The sequence below is a fragment of the Podarcis melisellensis genome, assembly GCF_964234715.1.
Source record: "Podarcis melisellensis genome assembly, chromosome: 3".
Lineage (NCBI taxonomy): Eukaryota > Metazoa > Chordata > Lepidosauria > Squamata > Lacertidae > Podarcis > Podarcis melisellensis.
The window spans coordinates 28309561-28325914 of NC_138530.1; the positions used below are offsets into that span (position 1 = coordinate 28309561).

At 39.1% G+C, this 16354-nt stretch overlaps 1 protein-coding gene across 4 annotated transcripts in view; it reads right to left on the reverse strand.

Annotated features, from left to right (window-relative positions):
• The window catches only part of GPATCH2 (G-patch domain containing 2), a 103824-nt gene that overhangs the window by 71916 nt on the left and 15554 nt on the right, over positions 1-16354 (reverse strand). For all 4 annotated transcript variants that reach the window (XM_081904168.1, XM_081904166.1, XM_081904165.1 and 1 more), the window contains 2 exons: positions 14678-14860; positions 13868-13947 (listed from right to left, as the gene is read on the reverse strand). In XM_081904168.1, coding sequence (XP_081760294.1) covers positions 13868-13947; positions 14678-14860 — 263 coding nt within the window. The remainder of the gene's footprint in view (positions 1-13867; positions 13948-14677; positions 14861-16354) is intronic.

The window sequence follows — 16354 nt, forward strand, 5'->3', positions numbered from 1 at the left end:
ACCACAGAAGTCTGGGATGCGTACCTCACACTGCGAATTTAAACCCTATGATCTCCCTACTCCCCCTGAATACAGCTATAAGTAGGTTGCATTGTGTAGCTGCTGTAAAGAGAGGGAAGGTGCACTTTTGCAGGGAGTTAGGATGCTTAAATCCCAGAGGTTAATGGCCCAAGACTACAGCTTGGGTTGAACTTGTATACCAAGGTTATTTTACCTATGTATACTTTGTAATTCTTTAACTTTTGTATGGCATTTTGCAACTTCTGCCAAATCAACTTATTGTATATGTTCAGAGTATTTTTTCGATTTAGTATAAAAAAAATCTAGTAAAATGAAAGTGAAGAAATTTAAGCAGGAAAGCCTGACAGAACAAGGCAATATCAGACTCAAGAGCAGAACCCACTGAAATCAATGGGCCTTTTCCAAGCATGACTAAGAGACATTAATTACTCTTCCTCTTCCCAATATATTTATTTAAAATTATATAACCCACCCAATGTAAGCTGCTTGGAATAAGCAACAATTAAAGTCACAGTGTCTGTGTACACAGGAAGCTACCTTTTGTAGCAAGTCTGATGTCCAGTACTGTATATTCTGACTAGCAATGGCTCCCCAGGATTTAAAGAAAAAGTATTTCCTATTATCTCCTACCTGATCTATTTTAACTGAGATGCCAGAGGCTGAACCTAGAACCTATATGGATCTATATGTGAAACTATGCCCCCTCCTAATACCACTTTTTAAAATAATTTGTAAGCAATAACTATTTAATAAGCTACTAAAGTGTGTGACAACATCTTAAAAAGCAGAGACATCACTTTGCCGACAAAGATCCATATTGTTAAAGCTATGGTTTTCCCAGTAGTGATGTATGGAAGTGAGAGCTGGACCATAAAGAAGGCTGATCGCTGAAGAATTGATGCTTTTGAATTATGGTGCTGGAGGAGACTCTTGAGTCTTCATGGACTGCAAGAAGACCAAACCTATCCATTCTTAATGAAATCAGCCCTCAGTGCTTACTGGAAGGACAGATCCTGAAGCTGAGGCTCCAATACTTTGGCCACCTCATGAGAAGAGAAGACTCCCTGGAAAAGACCCTGATGTTGGGATAGATGGAGGGCACAAGGAGAAGGGGACGACAGAGGATGAGATGGCTGGATAGTGTTCTCGAAGCTACCAGCATGAGTTTGACCAAACTGCGGGAGGCAGTGGAAGGAGGAGTGCCTGGCGTGCTCTGGTCCATGGGATCACGAAAAGTCGGACACGACTAAACGACTAAACAACAACAACAAAGTGTGTGAAGTGCTGTACAAATTAACAAACAACCCCCTTCCAACTCTACAATTCTGTGATTCTATGATCCCAGCTAATGGCTCACAGTGTCAGTGCCACCCATCAAAGGCGTGTCAAAACACAGAAAAGGCACTACAGAATCCTAACTTTGTCCAACTCCTTGTGAACTTCCAGGAGAAGTGATTTTTATAGATGCAGAACAAGCAGCACCTCCCTAAGAAAGTAAGAAGAGTCTGCCAGATCAGGCAATCGTGGGAGACATTATCACAGCATCACACACAGGTACCTTAATCTTTTCTGGATTTAATTTCGACTTGGCACACAGCACAATATTTGGGGTAGAAACTGCCAATGTCAAAAGAAGTAGAGCAGAGTGAAATGCCACCAACATACTGAAGCTCAGAATGATCTCATTTGGTGGTATCTTACTGGCATTGATCATTGGGGGAGAGGGCAGAAAGGCATGAACAGCCACAAGAAAGTATCCCAAGATAACTGGAAGCCATCTACCATGTGACTCTGTACCAGGAACAAGTAGAAGCATTCAAGAGCCAACTGATCGACATCTACTAGCTGGCAAACATTCACTGTGAAAGCATTTAAAGGCTGTATTCCCATGTAATGCATAGCCATAAACTTTGGCTTATCATACCCTATCATGCACAAACTGTGTCTGAGAATTCCTACTTTGATCCTACCGTTGCACAAGCAGGTAAACAGCTCAGGCACACTGTGGTTTAGTTAAACCAAGGGTTAACTATGTGTGAACAGAGGAACCAACTCCTAGGGACTGTGGGGATTTCGGCCCCCACAATAAAATATTTGAGGGGGCCACCTCCCGCAAAGTTGATAGGCATTGCCATTCAAATGGTGTGTATGTGTTTGTGTGCACTGTGTCATGTGATTGATTATGCAGGGAGGGACTGACCTGGGCCCATACAATTTCTTATTCAAGTTGGCACCCCTGTGTGTGAACACTGCCAGTGTGTTATTTAAAGTTTGATTATTATTTTTTAACTATTCAAGTAAAGTTAAGGATGGTAAGCCTACACCGAGCAGTGGATCCTCACAGTTCTCAAAAAGGATAAAGATCAGATAACCCAGACAAGAAACATATCATTTCCTGAAAATTAGTTACTTAAAAGACCTCTGTGCTAAGGGGTGCATAAAAAAGCTTTAAAGAATCGGCTCCAAGTGAATCTGTGCCAGGCGTTTTGCCAAGAGACAGACCATTAAAGGCTTCAATGATCTCTTCCTCCGAGATGGACCTGCCAAGACGAATCCTCTCAGATATACTAGGGAGGTTAAGTGAGGTCATGAAGTCCCTCCTCTCCCCAGCTGTGGGTACTTTACCGGTTTGAACATTTTGCTAGGGAAATAAATGAATGCTTTAGGAGTTTATCTTTAATTAGGCTGGTGCCAACAGAGTTTCTCTGAGCTGGTACTGTGCTTGGGCTTTTGTCTGACTTGATTAACTTAGCTGAACAGCAAACTGGTTCTGGCACTCTACTAGAGTAATCTGTTTTGTGAAAGTCAAGGCCGTTTGACACCTCTGGGCTACATGCAGATCTAAAGAAGAGTTGGCCACTTCCAGTTCCTCCAGCAAAGCAGAATAAAGCAAGGCACAGAAATACCTCATCCTCAACCATTATTTTTACATTTCTGCGGAGATCAAGATTTTACCTATTCATTTCAAGACAGCAAATACTCATTTCCAGTAGCTATAAATTTCTGGAGTAAGTGGAAAGCAAAAAATGTTTAACTAACCATTGTTGGTTGTAAGGATACCTGACTTGCACATGATGTTTTCATCTTGTAAATGAATGCGGCAGACGTCCTTCTAGAACCATGGCAATATTCTTTTGAGGGGGGAGCACGAGTTCAGTGCTTTGATGCAGTGTTGTTTTTCTAGAAAAAGAGCTGCCGGAACGCACCATGAAAGCTTTGTTTGTTCTCTTATAATGGCAATGGTGCCCACCTGAGAGGTGCTGGAATTAAGTTCTGTGTGGTTCCGGCTGAAAAAAAGCTCTGCTTTGATGGGTGCTTTTCACCCATGCAGTGCAGGGAAAACCAGCCCTGAGACTTTGTGGCTGAGATTAAATTTGAACTGAGCTCATACCTAACACTCAGCCAAAGCACTGTATCAGCTCCCAGTATAAAACATAGGATAACTAACATGCTCTAGCTCAGGCTTCCTCAAACCCGGCCCTCCAGATGTTTTGAAACTACAATTCCATCATCCTTGACCACTGGTCCTGCTAGCTAGGGATCAAGAGTTGTAGGCCAAAAACATCTGGAGGGCCGAGTCTGAGGAAGCCTGTTCTAGCTGGACATGCGAATGGTTCATATGTACTTTCAGGAATCCTAGTAAGCAAGAAAATACCACCACCTTATGGAAGTTCATGCAAAAAGTCCTGAAGGTGGTCTAAAGTTATTCATGCTTCCTTTAAAGTTTGTAGAATGCTTATTTTGATATGTAAAATTGAAAACTTAATAAAACAATATTATTTTTTAAAAAGTTCTTCACACTGAAAGACTAGTTTTGAAAATTCAATGTAATTCTAACTAAATCTTTTTGCCTTTACCAGCTTTAAGCAACTTATTCTAACTAATAGCATGTGACATGGCTGGTAAACTAACCATGTGATACATCCAACCTGTCAGGACACAAAAACTCAATAAGCACACCTTGCTGCTAGCATATTTGACTCATATACCAGAATCTGTAAGCACTACCCAGGAATACTAAGAAGCTGGCAATTTTACTCCCAAACTCACTTCTGATTTTTCACTGAAAATACCTAGTAAGGGATTGCCAATAGTACTCTTGGTTTCTAAGCCTACAATACGGAATTTATATTCAGCCACAAATTGAAAATATGAACATTCCATTATCTTACATGGGTTATACTTTTAACATTCTCCTTTGGGTCTATTAATCTGGAAGAGGCTTTGTAGAACAGAACCTTTCCTTATATTTCTTGCTGGATTTAAGATTTCTTCCACACACAATTGTAAAACAATGAAGAGACTGATTTTGTGGATTAAAAGATGGGTATTCTAAATCTAAAAATCTTTTGAGACACTACCAAAAGACTACTATATTCTCTTTTTCTTTTGGTGAACATAATTTTATTTAAAATTGCTTTATTAATGAGGTCTTGGCAACTTCATAATGGCATAAGCCTTTCTACAAAAATCAACAATTTAAAGAGAGAAAACTGAACATATTGACACTATTTTTAGATGAACAGGTAAGACCTGTAATTAATGCCTGCTCTTTAGTGAAGAAAACAGATGCTTTCTTCACTATGTAATTAGTGAAATTAATGAATTCTAATGCTTCCATGCAAATGATTTATTTACCTCAGAAATCAATCATTTCAACACTCAAGATGTTATCAACTTAACAGATTCACTAATGTGCCATGTCTTGATCTACTGTATTTATTAAGTCATTATTTTCTTCCCTGTTGTCTTTGAAGTGTTTTCTAACATTCTCCAAGTCTGTCAACATTCTGGCGTCTATGGTGTAAACAAAACATGATTAGGTATTATGACATTTGTATAATGGGCCATAATTATACAGAATGCCAATCACTGAATCTGCAAGTCTTATCAGAACTATCACCTGCAGTAGAATTTGGTGGTCAGAGTTCTGAGATGGCACACTGGATTATACTACTTTGGATGACAACTGGGGGGGAGAGTAATCACATTTTTGAATGCTGACCCACACTGAAAACAAAGGGAGAACTGAGTGATAACTGCTAGGTTTCTATTTGGAGGAAAGGTATGCAGGGGGTGTTTTTTGTTTGTTTTGCAACATCTAGCAATAATAAAAAGAGTATAGCAAATCAGTTATTCCGAAGTGATATGGCCCATCTTGTTACCTTAGGATGTAGCTACATAATTCTGCTGTATATACTGATCTGATCTGCCAATGTGTGCAAAGAGTTGAAGTTGGCAAGAGATTTCAAATCTATGCTCCACTTCAGAGTACAGACACAAACCTGTAAGGAGAAAACAAGCATGCAGGAAGAGGGGGTGAACAAAAACCTCTCTTGCTGATATGCTACCTTATTTGTAAGGCGTCTCCCACCTGTAGTCTGATGTTGTGCAATCACTTGGTCACTTAATTCCTCTGAATTCCTAAAACCAAGCTATAGATACAGTCATACCTCAGGTTGAATATGCTTCACATTGAGCACATTCGAGTTGCACTCCGCGGCAACCTGGAAGTAATGGAGCGCGTTAGTTCCGGGTTTTGCCGCTCGCACATGCACAGATGCTCAAAATGACATCAAGCGCATGCACAGACGTGCCGTCGCTAGTTACGTTTGCTTCTGGATGCAAACGGGGCTCCGGAACGGATCCCGTTCGTATCCAGAGGTACCACTGTACACTGGATGGCTATGTGCAATCCCCTCCTTTCAGACTCGGTTGTTTATGTAGATGCAATGATACCAAGGTTATTTTGAGGACTGCATACAGTGATTTGCACCAATTAAGTACTATAACGAATAACAGTCTATCCCCCCAACTCAGCATATACTAACATGAGCAAGACTTCCAAGACTCATTTCAGTGGTAAGAGTAGATCTGAATATGGTGGGGTCAGAAAACTTTTTCAGCAGGGGGCTGCTCCACTGTCCCTCAGACCTTGTGGGGGGCAGGACTATATTTTGAAGGGGAAAAAAATGAATGAATTCCTATGCACCACAAATAACCCCGAGATGTATTTTAAATAAAAGCACACATTCTACTCATGTAAAAACACCAGGCAGGCCCCACAAATAACCCAGAGATGCATTTTAAATAAAAGGACACATTCTACTCATGTAAAAACATGCTGATTCCTGGACTGTCCGCAGGCCAGATTTAGAAGGCGATTGGGCCGGATCTGGCCCCTGGGCCCTAGTTTGCCTGCCCATGGAATAAACATTCCTTTGTGTGTACAGACAAGCACTGAATTGTATACGGAGTCCTATAGGTCCTAGGTATGAAAGGTGAGCTCTACTGAAAGGAAATACCGTTTTGCAGAAAATCAGGGTGTCTTTTGGTTTATAGCCAGTTTTCCTTGCTTTTTTATTATTAAAAAGATAGAGCTCCCCCATTTATTTTTCCAGAAAAGTTTATCAGAAGGGAAAAGAGAAAAATTATCTGAGCAATTATATGATCAACTACTGAAGGATTCATTATTTTTATACAAGCAATGGTTACATTGCTACTTTTGAAACAGTTTTGCCATACTGGAAATAATTGACATCTTGGAAAATTAAGCATGAATTTTTAAAATGATAATAGAAAAATGTATCTGAGCATATCAATGCATTCACGCTACGTTATTTGTAAATGCTTTGAAATAATTATTGGCTATGTCTGGATAAGCCTTTGGCTATGCACAAAACTATCAAGCCAATTTCAATATTAAGCCAACTTCAAATAACAATTTAATATCCTGGCTTGTTCTGAAGCAGTTAACCAGTTTTCTAGTTTGGACAAAAGGGGAAACTGGTTTGTTTGCCAGGTTGTACAGAGGAAGGAACAAAGGGGCTATAAGACTGTCTGAACACTGCCAAAGTTTTAAAAGATGACAAAGGGATGCTTGTTATCTCACTGATTGCGTACAAATGCAAATAGGATATTTCTTCTTGCATATGTTCAATTAAACTAAAGTGTACTCAGTACTACACTTATTCACCTGCTTTAATTCTTTCATTAGTCATATGCAATCAAAATCTATGATACAAGTTTCTCAACTAGTTGCTTCACTAGCTAATCCCTTTTCAACAAGTTACAAGTCTTTTAATGATCAAAATTTTATAGGACTGCAACAAAGTTCAAGGGTATTAAAATGTGTAAAGGTCATAAAAAGGAAAAACGTTGGGTTATAGATTTTGACTTCTTAACTAGAAAATTGACTCAAAATAGATTTTCTAATTTACAATGAATCAAAAGAAAAAAAACATTAGACCATAGCAAAAGTGGCGCAAATGTATCAAGCAGCAAATGAATAAACATTTGAGAAGATTTATTATTAGAAATTGCAATAAATTTTCAAAAGATAAATTGATTTTAGTTAAAAGGTATAACTGACAATTTATTGGGCGGGAAGATGCATTATTTTCCAATTGTTATCCATCTACAGTAAAACTGATTTGTGTCCTATTGTATTTTATGGAAAAGGAGAGAGCAACTTTCAGTGATTTAGATTAAATGTATTAATCATAACCAGACACTGTGAACTATATATCTACTATTAAAGAAGATTTTTGACATTTAATTCTGTAGCAATATTTTGACTCTGTACCTCTCTTCCTAAATCTAATTCCTGCTGCAGTTGGCCGATTTCTTCCTCTAAATTTTATGAGACTTAAAGTAGCATTTTAACCACCCATGCGGTAAATAATGCAGGATTAGAAATATTTAGTGTTTTGTTTCCCTTTGAAGAGTACAAATCCATCAAACCCAAAGGGTTTTCTTTTTTAAAAAAAACAGGAAAAGAAGAAAGGAAGAAAAGAAAGAAATTGTACTGTTTCAGCAATAGTCGATATCAGGTACAGTAAAATCTGTACAGTAAAGAATGCATAGATCAAAAATCAAACTATTCAGTTCTGTTATCTATGAACTGGCAGCTCAATAGGCCAGAAATGTATGAAGTTGAATAAAAATGTAAATATTAAAATATTGTATAATTTTAAAAATGTGTAGCTGACACAAGTAGTTTACATTAGAAAGACATCGTGAATGAGAAGCAACTACCTGTGCTACTGGAACAGGCTTCTGTATAAAGAACACCTTGCTAGATGCACTTCATGGGCAAAACAGTGGAGTGAAAAACTTCATATTTCACTTAGGACTTGCTGTACTAGGTTCATGCATGATCAGCCTTGAAAACATTTCTAACTTACTTTGGAGTTACTTTCCTTGCTCCCAGAAGTTTACTGGAGCAGTAGGAGATAACTATCCTCTGTTCAGCAAGTAAACGTATGGATCATTGTATACAACAGCATGCAACTGAGGCTTCCAAACAGAAATGTCTGGTCCTAGTCTTGATAATCTCTTAAACAAGAAGTTACTGTTGGGATACCTTTATTTCCTGAAATCCCCCCACTTCTCCCTTCAAAAATAGATCAATACACCATCCAAACCATTCTTCAAAAACTTTTTCTTTGGCTGAACGAGGCGTTTTTGAAACAGAAATCCAAACTTACAAAAAAGGTCCTTCCTAATGAACCTGTGCAGTGTGAAGTTCCTCAGAGTTCAATTTTATCCCCTGCGCTGACGACACACAGCTCTACTTTCCCTTTACATCTCAAGGTGTGGCAGTGGATGTGCAGGACCATTGCTTTGCCTCGGAAATGGACTGGATGAAAGCCAACAAACTAATGCCCGGACCAGATAATGCAGATACAGATAGGTAGCTGTGTTGGTCTGCCATAGTCCAAAAAAAAATAAATAAAAAAAAATCCTTCCAGTAGCACCTTAAAGACCAACTAAGTTAGTTCTTGGTATGAGCTTTCGTGTGCATTCAGGTATCTGAAGAAGTGTGCATGCACACGAAAGCTCATACCAAGAACTAACTTAGTTGGTCTTTAAGGTGCTACTGGAAGGATTTTTTTTTTCTTCAGATAATGCAGAGTTAGTGGGCGGTACCCTAGATCAGATGGATGGGAGGTGGCATGCTCTTGATGGGGTTACACTCCCTTTAAAAGAAAGAGTATGCAGCTTGGAGGTACTTCTGGATCCTTTGTTGTAACCTGAGGCTCAGGTGGTCTGTGGCATGGAGTACATTCCATCAGCTGAGCTGGTGGATCAGCTGTGCCCCTATCTGGATAGGGTTAGCCTAACCAGATGCTCTGGTAACCTCTAGCTTAGATTACTGTGGTGTGTTATACCTAGGGCTGTTTCTGAAGATGGCTGGGAAACTTCAGCTAGAGCACAATTTGGTGGCCAGGATGCTCACTGGGACAAGAAGGTTTGAGCATATTACACGAATCCTGGCCTGACTGCAGTGGCTGCTAATTAGTTTCCAGGCCCAATTCAAAGTGCTGATGTTGACTTATAAACCCTTAAACACCTCAGAACTGCAATACCTCAAGGAAAGGACCATACTTTTTTCCATACCTCTTTCCATACGGGTCTACCCAGATCCTGAGATCACCATCTGAGGCCCTTTTTAGTCCTTTGCTTCTGGCAGCAGGAGAACAGGCCTTTCCTACTGTGGCTCTGTGTTTGTGGAATGCTCTCCCCAGGGAGGTTCATTATATACCTCTAGGTGCCAGGCGAAAACATTCCTCTTCAACCAGGCCTTTGGCTGATTAATATCTTACACCCCTTCTAAATGTTTGTTGAAGGAGATGGGCCGTTTATTGGTTTTTTTAAAGTCCTTGTTTTTATTATGTATTATGTATTTAAGGGACACGGGTGGTGTGTGGTCTAAACCACCAAGCCTTTTGGGCTTGCTGATCGTAAGGTCGGAGGTTCAAATTTGTGCAACAGGGTTAGCTCCCATTGCTCTGTCCCAGCTCCTGCCAACCTAGCAGTTCGAAAGCATACCAGTGCAAGTAAATAAATAGGTACCGCTGCGGCGGGAAGGTAAACAGGGTTTGCATGTACTCTGGCGTCTGCAACAGTGTTCATGCTGGCAACATGACCCAAAAAAGTTGTCTGCAGACAAACACCGGTTCCCTCAGTCTGAAAGCTGAGATGAGCACCGCACCCCATAGTTGAATGTGACTCGACTTAACCTTTACCTTTTACCTTTATATTGTATTTATATGTTGTGAACTATATAATAATAACAACAACAACAGACTTTATCACACCAGCTTGACCAGAAATATTAATTAGTCGGTTTTCTACCACTTTCTGGAAGATATATATAGGCAACAATAATTTTATGCACATTCAATGTGTGCCTGCACACATCGCCGCAACCGAGAAGTGGTCAGAAAGGAGGCCTTAACAGGCCGTAACAGGGCATAACTGTTAACATTTTCCCCTTTACTTGATGTATGAGACTAATGCCACGGTTGAATGGTATTATTATTATATGGAAAGGGCATCAGGGACAGTGGAGAAATGTCGCAAATATAATACCAGATGCCTGCTTCAGTTGGACTCTCCCAAATTGTTCTATGGAGAAAGAACAAGGGGTGAAAGAGAAATGTAAAGAACACCCTCATCAGTGTCTGCTCCAGTTAGACCACTGCTGGGGCAGGGGCAGGCTTTAGTCTTTCAGATTTCAGCAGTGCCCTGTGTAAGACCAAAATACCTCCTCACCTCTTGCCTTCCATTCTGCTCAATTCATAACATCATGTTTGCGACGCCTGCAGCTACCCCTAGGCTCAGTGCCCAGTTCATGTTGCCCTAAATCCGCCTCTGCCCAGGGGTAACTGGAACTAACTACTCAGTGGGGAAGATTCTGATAAATTGTTCCATTGATATTGTATTATTCTGATTTCAATTTTACTTATAAGCCTCCTTCAAAGGATCTGGTATCTCTAAAGGTTGAATAACAGTCATTTAAATAGATGGTAGAACCTGGGAAATAATACATCTAGGAAAACGAAGAGCTAAAGCAGTGGCTTAGTTAAGGAAAGGGTCTTGATGCCAAACCAATGCAGATCTTTAGATTTTTAGGTGTTCTGCAGTCAGAATTGACAGAAATAGGTTATCTACAGCAGGGTTTCCCAACCTTGGGTCTTCAGCTGTTTCTGGACTACAATTCCCATCATCCCTGACCACTGGCCCTGCTAGCTAGGGATGATGGAAGTTGTAGTCCAAAGCAGCTGGAGGCCCAAGGTTTTTGGACTACAACTCCCAAGTATCCCTGACAGGAACCAGTCTAACTTTTCCTCATACTAGGTAGGAGATCTGATTGCCATGGAATCTCCTCCAGCTGCACCCCTCCACAACACTTACCATGCCATTTCCCAACCCACAGAAGTGGCTTTTCGGGATGTGCAAGTGAGTGTACCAGGCTGCCATCCTGTATCACCTCATCTAGGAGCATGTTCCTTGAAATCAATGAGACTTAGTTTTGAGTAAGCAGGCACAGGACTGCCTTGCAATTTAAAATTTTCTGCTCCTGTCTGAAAGTTACTGTGAAATATTTTTTTATGCTAGATTTTATCTTGTTTTAATTGTGTGGATATTTTTGCAAATTACCCTGTATTGCTTAGTAGTAGCAGCAGCAGTAATAATAATAATAATAATAATAATAACAACAACAACAATAATGTTATGTCTAACAGCTTTGTTACAATTCAAATCATCCAATTCTATCAGAAACCAAAAGGATCATTATTCAGCCACAGCTTTCCCAGTTTCTTGCAGTTAGCCTATTGTACATAGTTTAAAATATCTCTGAGAGTACAATTTTCTTAAGCAATATGGATACCATAAGCTGGGCAGAACTGTACAATCAGGTATGGATGTGCAATGCATATACATCTTGCAACCTGGCATGGCACTCAGATTATGCCTCACCAGAAAGTGTGCCCTTTCCCTCCTTTATTCCCTTCATAGGTATTGAGCAAGTGTTCCTGTACAGACATCACAAACTCATCTACGTTAAAAGTGAAAGAATTAGGTCATCATCCCAATTCTGTTCAATGAGTTGCTTTTGCAGTATTCTCCTTTGCTCTGGAAATTAATCTCTCTAAAAGCACTTTTGCTTTCAGTGTAACATTCTAATAGTAGTAATTACTTCTTGTTCTGCATTACCAGATGTCATAGGTATTCCATTTTTTCCCTTCCTTTTTTGTCATTGGATTTCAGCAATTTAGAGATTGCTTTTGAAAATTCCTCATTGATAACAAATAAGCATATGTGTTCTCTCTTGACAGGGCAAGGCAAATGTGTGAATGCAAGGAGGTGGGTGAGGGAATGGACTGTCAGGCTGCACGTGAATCAGGAATATGGTACCCAATACTATTGCGTATTATTGCCCAATAATATAGGTGTATCCATTTCATCTTTCCTATATGCCATATTTTTCCGTGTATAAGAAGCCCCCTACTTTTGGGGACACTAAATTTAAAAAATGGGCATATGCACTATCCGTGTATAAGATGCCCCCAGATTTTTAACCTTATTTTAAAGTAAAAAAAGCTAGTCTTATACATGTAAAAGTAGGGTAATTATTGTATTTGCAGCAATCCAAACACTTGTAACATCAAGCAACAAATATATTTACACCCCCCCCCAAGAAGAGTATTCTATGTGATTGGCTTTCCTCTGTAAAGTCTGTATTTGATATGAAGATAATTGTCAAGTAAATCTTTTCTCTAAAATTTTTTCAGAGAGAATAATAAAAGCACATCACCAACACAAAAATATTTACATTCACAAACCGAATCAGCAGTAAAAGCAAAAAACAAAAAGACACCATGGCTGGTGTCTTCGACAAGCATTTCGCAACACAAACATACCCAGCTTTCTGGGAATTGTTTAACACCAAAATATTTCTCTCTCTAAAGCACAATTTTATAACATCCACAGGGGTTTCTAACAACTGAGATATTGCGCCAGAAAACAACTCTCATTATATGTACACACAGAGATACAGTATATCTCCATCAATTGAAACTTAATCATCTTTTTACAATTTAGAGGGGGAAGGCAGTTTTTAGCATGGTTAAGCCATGTATCATCAATACCATGAAGTTAACCTATCAGTTGTAATAGCTTCTATAAAATACCAGAGTGAGATTGCAATAAGCCTAGAAAATGGGCTACAAATCCCAGATATGCTCAAGCAAGCAGTGAACCAAAAACAAAAATTGGGAGATCTGAAACCAGCAACTAGATACTATTCATCTGATTCATTACCTCTAAAGGCAAAGTTCACAGGCCAAGGTTTTAAAGCAGATTATTCAGCTTAGAACTGCTATTTCTGAACAAAGAATTTTAAGATTTCTCTCTGCTATCCACAATGGTTTCCATAGTTCCCTTCTTTTCTTTTTTTACACATTTGTACATTTATTAAGCAAGCAAGCAGGTAGAGATCCAGGATTATCAGGTATTAGTTATATCCTAAAATTTCAAATGAATGTGGTAAGGTTAAATGTCATGTATTCTGTTTCTGGCTTACATTACCACCTTCTGAGAAGGATTCTCAGATCCCAGTACAACAGAGTTATTTTATTAACAATGGCACTACAGGATATCAAGTTGCTCTAAGTTTATCTATTGATCTAGTAATCCAGGCACTGTATAAACTTCTTAAACCAATTTCTACATATTATATCAATAATGACTTTGAGGTAAAATATTTAAGGAAGTGTTTCCAGAATTAAAAGATAAGCAGATCAGTTTAACACAGAGAGCTTCTCTAGACTATACTTAATGCTGTCGGTTTGACCTTCAAGTTGTGTTCAACAAACTGATACCGTTCTGAAAGGAGAGCCCAACTATTAAAAACGGCAGAAGAACGAAGTCTCACCCCTTGATTTGCACCCTGTAAGAAAATGATTTTCACATATGCACAACCAGTAGTTATTTTTAAAATGTTGCAATTTATTGAGGAAATGCAGTTCATTGTAAATGTTGGGAACCAGCCTACCATTGTGGTCAGATTCCCAGCAGCCTTTTTGATGTTCCTTGCTGGCATTCCATGAAGGTGACTAAACCTTGTCTGGAAATCTACAAAACAAAATTTCAGCTCAGCTTAAACGTGCACAACACTAATACATTTGCAATTGTTAAGGGAGAATCCAAGAAATGAAGATCCTCTCTTCTTGTCTGAGATATTTTAATGGCTGTTTGTTGGTATTACACCTGCTATCCTTTACACTCACAGAGTACTGAATAAGTCACTACAATTTTTTATTTTATTAAAATGTATGTATTTTGCAGGTAAAGGGCAGGATGCAAATGATGGCATCCAACAGATACACACAAAAAGTAACTCCAAAATATGAAAAGATCATACTGTTAATTGTATTGTTTAGAATGTTTTTAGTTTTCCCCCATTACGGAGAGCATCAAAATCTGCAAAACTATCATGGAACACCATGATGAGGAAAAATAGAGACAGAACATGAGCAATGTAGTTCGCACCACCTACGAATCTTGGAAAAGCTAGCATGCATACAGCCATAGATAATTTTTATGATCACCAAAATGCCTTTAAAACGATACATTTGTGAGTTATCCTGAGAATTACAAAGAAGCTACTCAGCAGGAATGGCCACTTTTCCAGCAATTACAATTCTCCAGCTAGAAATTAATCTTTAAAGCTTTAGGGTGCATAAAAACAAACACACAGGTAAGACATTCTGACACAACCCCTAGTGCCCTTAACGATCCAGTGTCATCTCTTAAGGGTAACAATTTCAAAATGTATAATTTGATCACTTAAAATGTTGCTGACCTCTCTTGCCTGAGTGGGACATCAGAGGGAAACTGCCTGTTAAGATACTTTCAAAGACTGGATCAGGCAACTCTTTTTCCAGTTCTGCAGAGTCTTCTTTTTCCCACCAGGGAATGATCCCAGTGATCCCACAGGCACCTCCAGGTTCACTTTCATGGAACCAGTCACTCTGCTCATCGTCACCTGTGATAACAAACACCTTACATTAAGAAAAAAGAGATTGAGGTTTATTATCCAAAGAAGCCCAATCCTAATGAGAATCAGGATCTCCTTTACTGCTGTGCTATAGTTCAGGCTTCCTCAGTGGTCAGGGATGATGGGAATTGTAGTCTCAAAACATCTGGAGGGCCGAGGTTGAGGAAGCCTGCTATAGTTGTTACTGTAGTGCTTAGAACATGGCATTTGCTAGCATGACAAGTACTGACACCAATAAAAGGGTATAAAATGCAATGTTTTAGAACCAATTCAGAAATGTGAAAAATAATAAACTAGCTAATCTTTTGGTGATAACGGCAGGGAAATCCATTTAAGTTACTGCATTCCCAACACTAACAAAAACAAGCCTTAATCTCATGCAGGGAATTAAAGAGAATAAAACTGTGAAAACAGTTCTTTGCAGTTGATAATGGTATATAATTAGCTTAATTTCATGATTTGTATGGTATATAAATGGGGGAAACAATCATGAACAGATGTGACCAAATCAAATTAATCTGATTAAGTTCATTAAGAAATAAGTTTTGAAAAAGTTGTTTTTAAATGAAAGATGACAGTACCACAGGAAACATCAAGAGTCCAGGGATATTTTAATGACTCTTAGAAACTAAAAAAAATCAAAAGTAAAACAAAATTATGCACTTTGCTAAATCAACATCTGAAACTCTTGTATGCATCTATGCTCATGTCACTTTGATTTTATCCAGAGTCATGCTTTACTTTCTGTATAGGAATGATGGCTGCTGAAGCACAACTCGTTTGTGATGTCAGAAAAGACATTATGGATCTGCAGCCTACTGTAGAGTGGCTAAGTTACCTGGATGATGGCAACAGGTTGTCCTCAGGTCACTGTGATAGAAAGGAGTGTTAGCCTGTCTATCGTGATTAAAGGGATGTCCTATAGAACTTGAAAGTCTTGTGACGCTCTTTTTTTTTTAAAAAAAAATGTTTATTAACGTTTGAGAAAATCAATCAAATAGAAACAAATATATATGTGACTGTGACTGTGAACTTAGGTGATGGAAGGAAACATGCACACAACATGTGAGAAGGATGCACACAAGAGGAGGGACGCAGCTGCCCAGGCAAGATACCTCCACACGCTTTGCTCAAGCACACCAAGAGAAGAGAACAGTAATTCAGGTGCACTCTGATCCTCTTCCTTTAAATCTAAGCCATGGTGTAAGGTAGGTTTCACATAGATAAAGATATCAGTGCTTGCATTTGATATCTCAAGGAAGTCAAGCAAGCTGAGGATGAATTGTCCTGCATTATGAACAGTTTTGAACTGTTAAATACTTAGGCACCAAATAAAGGAGATGGCACAGCAATCAGCAAATTGTTGGTACTAGACTAGCCTTCCCATCTGGTGCTCTCCAGATGTGTTGGACTACAATTCCCATTTGCCTCATCTGGAACCAGCTGGGCCTCATGGGGGCTGGAGTCCAAAACACCTGGAGG